This window comes from Mus pahari, chromosome 21 (genome assembly GCF_900095145.1).
Source record: "Mus pahari chromosome 21, PAHARI_EIJ_v1.1, whole genome shotgun sequence".
In the NCBI taxonomy this organism is placed as follows: domain Eukaryota; kingdom Metazoa; phylum Chordata; class Mammalia; order Rodentia; family Muridae; genus Mus; species Mus pahari.
Window position 1 is genome coordinate 48,306,885 of NC_034610.1, and position 9,566 is coordinate 48,316,450.

The 9,566-nt window shown below is 43.9% G+C and overlaps 2 protein-coding genes across 7 annotated transcripts in view; one reads left to right on the plus strand and one right to left on the minus strand.

Annotated features, from left to right (window-relative positions):
• Window positions 1–4,368, plus strand: part of Epb41l2 (erythrocyte membrane protein band 4.1 like 2) — a 101,201-nt gene extending 96,833 nt beyond the window's left edge. For all 6 annotated transcript variants that reach the window (XM_029532819.1, XM_029532820.1, XM_029532822.1 and 3 more), the window contains one exon: window positions 3,138–4,368. The gene's annotated coding sequence lies outside the window, so the exon portion shown is untranslated. The remainder of the gene's footprint in view (window positions 1–3,137) is intronic.
• A 3,907-nt stretch (window positions 4,369–8,275) lies between these two features.
• Window positions 8,276–9,566, minus strand: part of Smlr1 (small leucine rich protein 1) — an 8,548-nt gene continuing 7,257 nt past the window's right edge. The window contains exon 2 of the mRNA XM_021221884.2: window positions 8,276–8,634. Coding sequence (XP_021077543.1) covers window positions 8,555–8,634 — 80 coding nt within the window. The 3' untranslated portion in view covers window positions 8,276–8,554. The remainder of the gene's footprint in view (window positions 8,635–9,566) is intronic.

A 9,566-nucleotide genomic window follows, 5' to 3' on the forward strand; every position in this document is an offset into this window, starting at 1 on the left:
GGAGGGAGGGAGGGAGGGAGGGAGGGAGGGAGGGAGGTTAGTTAAAACATCTAATGTGAATGTGCCTGTGCCGGTGATGTTAGCGGGTTCATCCTTGGCTTTGTCCTTCCTTAGTTCAGAACTTAAATACATAGTTCTTAGGGATGCTTACTGTGTTTAAACACAGGAGCGAAGGTACAGGATGTCTAAGTAAAGAACTGTACAAGTTACTGCTCATCTGTCTAGACAATGCGGGGTCCAGGTGTTTCCACTCTCACAGGAATCAATTAACTAATGGTTAGCTTACCACAGGTTAGAAAGTAATTATTGCATTCGACACTAAGATGCAAGTTTCTTAGATTCCAAAAGCTGCTTGGAATTCTAGAAACATGTCGAGATTGCCTTTTGTGATTTTACCAGAAAAAAATAGCCCGTTTTACCTTCTTAGTAATCTCGTTGTGACTAGGTGGGAGTAAAGAACTTTTTAATGTATTTTTTCATTTTGTTAAATTGACTGGATTTTGAAGATTTTTTTTTCTTTACCTATTGTCTTCAGTTTCCTGTATATTTCTACTCTTCCTGTAATATCAAAACATAATTTTGTTCCCATCTCTAATTTTGTGATTTTTTTATTAAGAGAGATTTTTTAAAACCTAGAGAAAAATGTCATGAAGAGTCCTAAATATCACCTTGCTGTAGATTTTTAGAGACAGTCACCTCTGACTTATTTCTTCTTTCCAGTCTTTCTAATGTGTCTAACCCATTGTACCTAAAGCATTACTGCAGTGGGTGAAGGGCTTTGTTTTCTGTGCTAACTAGACAGCTGCGTTCAAGAAATGACCCAGATTTACCAGGCGGAGCAGAGGTACTAGGTGTCAAAGTGCAAGAAGGGGCAGTGAGTCCAGAGGTCACAGATAAGCTCCTGAGCAGTTGATTGGTCACCATCCCCCACATTTCTCTTCAGCATTGCCAGCCAAAAAGACTTTGCTTCCATTGATTTCCCTCCTGGACTCGAGCAGAAGTGCTAATGAGTAATGAGATAGCCCAAGGAAGACAGCAGGGCGGGAAACAATGGACTTCATTAGTCATCCTGCCCTGGGTAATCAAGAGGCTCTCATAATATCTCTACTGCTTCTTAATAGTGAGGACTATTTTTTCCCCTATCAAAATAAGGATTTTATCTGACCAATACTGTGTACATTCTCTATTTTGGGACTGGTATATTCTGGAAAGAACATTAATGTCCACAGTTCTCTATAATTAGTACATATGCCAGAATTTTTGTCAAGTTGACATGGACTATGAAACAGTTATATCTAAAACCCTTTTGCTAGCTCAGGGATGGTGAGTCACTTGTAGTCCTCTGTGCTGTCTGCCTGCCTTTAATGATGGGCTTGGGAGCTTCCCCATCATTAAAAAGCTTTCCTTTTTCCGTGAAGCTCACATCCGGGCTCCTTGTACTTGGTCTTGCTTAGATTCCTGTGTGCTGACTCAGATCTGTGTCTCTAGGCTTCATGGCTCGCTCGCACGGACTCTGGGCCACCCTTTTCTGCCCCTTTTAGGTTCCAGACTTTGTAGTATTATATAGCCACTTTTCTTTTTAATTGTTTTTGGTTTTGTTTTGTGACAAGGTGTCACTATTGTTAGCCTTGGCTGGAACTCATATGTAGATCAGGCTGGCCTTAATACCACAGAGCTCCACTTGCATCTGCCTGAGTGCTGGGGTGAAAGGCATGAAATACCACTGGGCAGTCATTTGTCCTGTTCTGTGGCAACATCTCAAAGCCCGAGTCTTAGCCCTCTTCTGATAACCCCTGCTTATTGCCATCTTCTTCATCCAGCTGGTACCTGTGGGTGCTTCTGACCAGCATTCTGGCCTCTGTTCCCCTTCCCCGTCAGCAGACTACCCACACCGAAATCATAACAAGGCTTTCTTTGAGCATATGGATCCAGCTATGCAGACGTCCTCGGGAGCAAAGGAAGAACAGTTGCATCCTCTCTGTGTTTATGATCTGCATAGCTGACACCCCTCACTCTTGACTCCTTTTCCCTGACTCTGCACCCTACTCTCCTCTGGACTGTTACAGTTGACTGCCAGTTGATCTTTTTGGCAAGTCTCCTTTCCCCCACGCACCCCATCATTATTGGCTCAGGTCCATACTTCTCACTCTGGTTAAGAAGAGACCTGATCCATCTCACCCATGCTTTCCAGTGTGTTGCTTCCGCATTCGTCTTCCTCTCACCATCTTCTCTCCCACATAAATCTAAGTCTATCTCAGTACCATGACCCTGTGCCTCTGAGCCTTCCTTCTGTGCCTTCTGTGTCTCCTTGCCTGTTCTCACCACCTGAAGTCCCCTCCTGTTCCTCTCAGTGAGTAAAAAACAGCCAGACCTTCCCATGCTGAGCTTAAAGCCTGCATCAGTTAGCTTTCACTTTTATAGCAGGGGTGAGGGTGGTGGGGGTGGGGGCTTTACCTCAGGGCACCTGTGTCTCACTGCTCTGTTACCAACCAGTACTGAACTTTCACGAACTGCCCCTTTGACTTTTCAGTCCAGGGAAGCCTATTGTGACTTCTTAGCAAATCTCAATTGTCAGCAACTCTTCTCAGGAACTTTGAGACCATTAATAAGAAGAATGGCGATTACTTGAAGGCAGCCATGGAAATACTGTGATATTTGACTTGATAACCAAAACAGCTGCTAAAGGGTTGAATGGCAGGTGGCCTGCGCAGTATGTCTGTGCTGGACAGAGGGGTCTTGGCTCATCAACTGGGTGGGGCTGGGGGAGAGACCAGCAGTCTACTTAAAGCAGTCCTCTGTTTCAAGCTATAGCTTTGAATTTCTCATGGAATGTCTGTGGACCCCAGTCGCCTATGGGGATGTGCAGCTAAAGAAGGGCAAACTAGAGACTGGACACTGGGGGCGTCACACTGCACATGTTGTCTCCTTGGCTATAATTAAGTCTTGCTACCTCTTCTGGTCTTGCCAGTTTTCTGGGAAATTTTAAGGCTTCTAGGTTCAGAATGCGTGCTTCATGTTTGTTTTCAGTAGACACGTTGGTTCCTGTTAAAGTAGGCAGATAACTTGATTACTTGGTTGAAAACTTTGATTATTTAACTTTGAATACTTAAGATTTATGTCTTTTTTTTCTTTCCTAGAAAGTATTTTTTAAACAACATTTAACTTCATGAATCTGAAGAACTTTGACCATTCCAAGTCTTAACGCCGTACCACTACTCCAGCAAAACTGTGCCCCAACTGCTAACAGTGACCAGAAGCCTGAAGAATTAAAATGCCAACAGCAGCCCTACCTTAACAGCTCTGGTCTCGACGATTCCCGTACATTTCTAATATATTACTTGTTGTATAACCACTTCTAGACACCTTGCTCCCCTGTTCTTTCTCTCCCTACTTTTTTTTTTTAATTCTTCGTTTTTTATTAGGTTTGTGTTCGTTTTCTTTCCCTACCTGCTTTTTTGACTCATTTGCTCAAATGACAGTGAACAAAGCCAGCCGGGCTGGTAAGGTGCTGTTCACTTGAACAGGTGCTGTTATGCGGAAAGGAAACTCGTGACTAATTTAGATAGCAATTTTCATCCTTTAAGATTGTCTCCATTCAATTCTTACAGTCAATATTTACAGCTTTCAGACCGCAGGAGGATACTGCATGAGGACATAATAATACTGATTAAAAGCATTTCTTTACATCTTGAAATCTTTCTAATATTAGGAATTTCACAATGGATTATTTTTGTATAGACTTTTGACCCTCCAGTCCTTTGACTCTGTACTTCAGTAGAGTCAGACAGGGACTCTCTGGACTGGAGAACTAAGAAGCTCACTGACCAGGGCCTGTGTTGAGAGACCATCGTCCCACCGTGCAGTACTTCTCAGACATGCGCTTTGCCACAGCATTCCAGAACCGGAGGAGAGCCACACCATGTGCCCTTCCCTTTTACTAAAAGAAAACCAGGCAGCTTTCAGCCTTAGAGATTTCTTTCTTAACCTTCCCAGTTCCAGTTCTTCCCACTATCTGAACCCTTGAGTAGAACACTTGCTCTGTATGAACCTTCTCTGTCTCCGTGGACACTGGCCCTTTGCCACTGAGCAGGTCCTCTCTGACATCGTTGATGACTTGCAGCTTTGAAGACACTGGGAAGAAGAGGTTGGGGACAGTGTGGGGTGTGGTTGTTGTAAGAAGCCATACCATGTAAAGCTAACACCAGAGAGCTGATAGGGGTTTATTAACTGTATTGAACATCTTTCTCATTTGCTTTTGACTTTATGTATAGTTATGACGCCAGATTAGATTTATGTCAGCTTCAAGTTGTATTAAATGATATTTTGCTTTATGTATTACTGTTATAAAATAAAAGTTTGTTTATTCTATAAATGTGTCACTTCTCTTTTCATAAACCTTGAACTTGAGTGCTATTTTTCCATCAGAAAAAATCTAGCATTTTTACAAAATCCTTAAAATAGTAACATTTTATGAGTGGCTAAGCTCTGTTTTGTCTTTCAGTTTGTTACTCCTGCTAGCCTTAGTAAACTGGTGGAAATTGTGAAAAGTTGGCAAATCCAGCATTCCATATACCAGATTCATTGTGACGGGTTCAGTGATGCTGTAGGGAGCTACAGGGTCTGAGGTGTGAGGTCACCAGGGAGGCCTGCCCTTCTCTCCTTGGTGTGCCTTCAGGTGATGCCTCAGCACTACTGCTTGTGCCTTGGCGCCATGCTTTGAGTCCTGCCTTATGTCCGCTGTGTGTTCACGGAGCTCGGAGCAGGCTGCTGAGGGACTGCATCTGCCTGTGGTTGACGCTGCTCACCGGGAGCTCTCACAAGGCATACCACATTATGGGCCTACTTGTGTTTTAAACATGATAACCGAAAATGGTCAACCATACAATCTTTTTTGAAGTGTTACATAGAGTTTCTTCTTTATGTGGTCATTTAAAATGAGCATAGAAAATACGATTTGCAAAACTGTCTTCTTTGAGATCTGTTCTTTCTAAATTATCTTTCAACTTGTGAAAGGCCTTTCTCACGTTCTCTATAATTGTCACAAAAACAACTATCTGGAGAAGCCTGTCTCAGCGAGCCAAGCTGTGGGGATATTATGAGACCAAACGTGCTTCTGTATATATACTTCCCATCACAAAGTTCAGTGTATATAGAGTCCATATTTTAAAAATCATCTGTCGACCTTCCTGTGATGGTGGGTGAGAGCTGTCTTTTGTATGTGTATCTAATGGTGAAAAGGGCCTCTAGAGCAGCCGTGGGTGAAGCGGTACACTCAATGTATGGTCTCAGGAGCAGGGGTCCTGGAAGAACACCTTCATCCCATCACGCAGTAAACTGGCTAAATGGCGGGGTACCCACGTGGATCCAAAGTGGATCCAAGAGTTTCCAGATACAGATTTGAGATTTTTAAGTAGAAAGAATTTTTTTTTTTAATTTTTTCATCTTACTGATTATAAATACAAACCTTAGAGTGTGTGTTTTCCATTCCCTTCGGGTTATTCATGCTAGGATCTGCACCACAGCCTACCACTGGTATCTTGGGATCTAAAGGAGGAAAGTTTATATAGACTTACTCATTCAGAGATTTCAGTTCATTATAGTTTGAGAGCCACAGTCCCCTGGTAGCAACCAGGACAGGAGCGTGTGCCAGAATCATAACGCACAAAAAAGCAGCACCTAGGGCAGGCCCGAGGACAGGTGAACTTCCCACCTCTGCCGGGCAGGGTCCACCACCTGCCCAGACACTGCAGATTCAGAGCATAACCTTTAGCGCCTGCTTGGAAATTTGAAGTGTGTTTAACATTTTCAAAATTATAACAAGTTGTAAGGTACGAATTCTGATTTCTAATACTTTTGCCAGAGAACTGAGATTTCAAGGAAAATGTATTCTTGCCTCTCCCCATTGCTACTAGAAAGCTCTGAAATCGCTAGGATGGTTAAGTATTACTTTATGGCTAAGAGATTGCAAATACCGTCTTGGAGGACATGAAGTGTATACCTATGCCTAATTTTCTGTCTTACCAACTAGGTTCAGGATGTGGAGTGGCCACGGATTTGGAGTCCATTTCTAGTAGTCTTTCGATGGACCATCTTGGGCAACACCAAACTGCCAAGCACTAATTCAGAAAACAACAAAACAACAACAACACCTTGAAAAATTACCACAGCCTTAAACCTGGGTGTGGTGATGTTTGTAATCCTGGCACATGGTGGGACTGAGGAGGAGGGTCATGAGTTCAAAGCCATCTTATCTGAATTCTAGACCACATAATAAATAGAACTTGCCCCCCCCCCCAAAAAGCTATCATGGCTCTATAACAATTTTTATTTATTTTCATTGACTTACAAAAGCCATGTAAAGGTGCTTAAAGTACCCATAGAAGTTTTATTGCAGGACTGGAGTTGAAAACTGTTCCACCTAATGGATGCTTCTTTTAGATAGTAGGAAGGAATATTAGCAAGGTTGGCAGGGAACGGAAAAGAGGTTAGGAGCCGCTGGGGTGAGAACAGTGGGGGTTGTGGGAAGCGATTTGGCTCCTGGGGGGGGGAGGGGGAGATTCAGAGCATAGATTGGAGTTGACATGGGAGTGATGTAAGGAGACTGGTCTGAGTTAGAATCTGCCAGAAGCTATGGTGACCAAATGAGATCAAAACTGACATTTGAGCAAAGATTCCACCCTGCAGCAGTTTGCAGTCCTCAGATTTGGCAAAGTTGTTAGCAGGACCTTCACTGAATTGGTAATAAAACCCTTGGGACTTTTCATGACAGACAGCTAACATTTTTTTAAGATTTATCTATTTTATGTTATGGGTATTTTGCCTGCATGCATATGCATATCCTCTGGAAGCAGAGTTACAGACAGTTGAGAGCTGCCATGAGGTGCTAGGAATTGATCCTGGGTCCTCTAGAATAGCAGCCAGTGCTCCCAAACTGAGCCATCTCTCTAGCCACCTAATGTTCTTATAAAAACCACGCATATGGTTTTGTCAGTGCTTCGCTCTCAGGTCCAGCATGAACACCATGAAGCCATCCTGTAGCAGTCAATTATGCTTACTATTCAAAACATGCATGTTCCAAGCGTATCTGTTACACAGTAGTCAAGTGAACGTCAGGCCGCCACCACAGCCCAACCTCAGGTTTGTGAAGTTCCTATTTCTGGAGGGAAAGGGATCCAGCTAACGCCGAGCCATACATTTGGCTGGCAGCTGCCTGGCATGGGACTCTGCTGTGTCCTTTCACACTGCCTGCTAGAACAAGTTTTACACAGACTGCTTCCACCAGGGCCTAAAGAAAGAAAGAGGTCCTTCCCCAAACCACAAGAATACGGTTACTTCTTCCAAATGGCATGAACACTTTGAAATTTCCCGACTCTGAAAGGCCCAACAGACAGTCTTGATAGAGTTGGGTGCTATTAAAACAGAAACGAATGTTGCCAGTTGATCTGAGAGTTAAAATTTGCAAGGTGCGCCAACAGAAAGGTCACCCGATGCCTGTGAAGAATTCCAGGGTAGGGCTGAAAGGAAAAGGCAGGAAACACCAGGCCACAGTGAGGTGTGGTGACTTGCGATCGTTACAGTCTTGGATTGATTGTCACTACTAAAATGGGTGCTTTAAACAAAAAACAAAACCACAAGCCAGATGACCACACTGGCCATTTCATGAAACCACTCAGAGCAGTGGACTCCTGCACAAAGGTTGGGATTGAGCCAGGGTCAGAGACCGGAAGACCACGGAGAGTACAGTAGTGCACATAATCTGCTTAACTGTCACCTTGGAGTGTCATTTCAGTTGCCTGTGTTCTTTAGAGCCCAGCAAATGATAGGAATTCTACTTTTGAAAGGCCGACTTTCTACTTAGAGCTCCCTGGTGTTTGGGTTTTACTAAGAAAACAACTTGAATTAGTCTCCTAGGGGATTAGAGGAACATTTGTCTTTTCTTCCTTTCCCACGTATCACCTCATCATTATCTCTACCATGGGGAAAGCTATATTGGTGAGAAACCCATAGCTAACACTGAGATTCATGTGTTTGGTGCAGCCTGCCACAGAGATGGTTTACATTGTCTTAAAGTTGGGGAAAGGAGAGACACGACGTCAGGTCTGGAACACTATCTGGAGCTACCATGTTTCAGGCTGGCTAGAGAGCCAAACGGAAGGACTCGGTGTGCACTGAGCTCCCTCGGGGCACCGTCTTCTGCTGTTTGTTTCCGTTTTTTTTTTTTTCTCAGGGTCGCCTTACTCTTCAAGGGAAAATTATGTGAGATTTTATAGAGTAATATGATGAGACCCAGAAGTTTTAATTTAAAAATATTCTCCACAAAGTAAATAAGCATAGTCAACAATGAAAGAAACTCTAGCTATGCCTTGAGCATGTTCAAGAAAAGTTTAAGTTCATGGTGCGTTCCGAGGAACTGCCATTAATGGCGGATCCCACAGAAGTCCTCCTGAGCCACTGATGTGTTCACTCTTCTTTCCCGTTTCCTGGTGGTTCCGTTGACTGCTGCTCCGTGACCTTGAGAAATTCACGGCGCTTTGTCCGTTGGGGACACCAACCGTCACCTTCGCCTCATTCTCTTGCGCAGGGAAGAACGAAACTTCTTCTGGCGATCAGAAGTCTGAGCCAGTTCTTCTTCAACTGGAAGGAAAAACACTGGTGAGTGTGGAGACCGCTGAGAGCCTTGGACCTTTTATAGCCCATTAGAAGCTCCTGGCCAGTGTTTCTAACTGGCTACCCTATGAGTTACAGAAGGCCGAGTTTCTACTATGGGATCTCACCTGTGGCTTCCTTTTAAAAGTCGAATTGATATTTTCTCTCTGTGTGTATATGCGTGTAGTCATGAGCATGGCACAGCCTATGTGGAGATCAGAGGACAGCATGGATAGGCTTATTCTCACCTTCCACCACTTGGTCCCAGGGATTGGTCTCAGGTCACCAGGCTTGGCAGCAAGCACCTTTACACACTGCCCCACCTCTCTGACCCTCATCAGTCACTTCTAAAATTGTCCCTGGTTAGGACAGATGGTTATTGAATCATTAACGTCCAACTATCTCGTCTCGCAGATGTTTATATCCTCATATTCAGTGAATGTGTGTGGGCCAGGAGTTGGAGATACAGGAATTAGGAAAACAAGGTCTCTGTCCTTTCTCCTTTCCCAAAACACACTTGGGAATATGTCACCCATCGGCAAAGTAACCCTTTCTCTGCCTGGACTTTAAGCATGTAGCCCCTTTTACTGGCAATCCTTTCAACTTTTCAGAGCCTATGAATTCCTAAGCTAACGCTGCTCTGCTTAAATACTAAAGTCCTTAGGTGGTGCCCTACTTCTGTTGATTTGCTAAACCCAGTGGCAATTCCCAGTCCCCAGTCTCCACTTGCTTAGCCCTCCCACCGCTGGCCTGCTCCCATAGGTTTGCCTTGCATGCAACTTTCTCACTGCCCACAGACCTTCAACTAGTGTGTCTGTCAGCAACAACATTTGATTTAACCTTGAGATCTCTGCTAAGATCTAAAGATACATTCTGTAGATGCTTCTGGTACACACACACACACACACACACACACACAC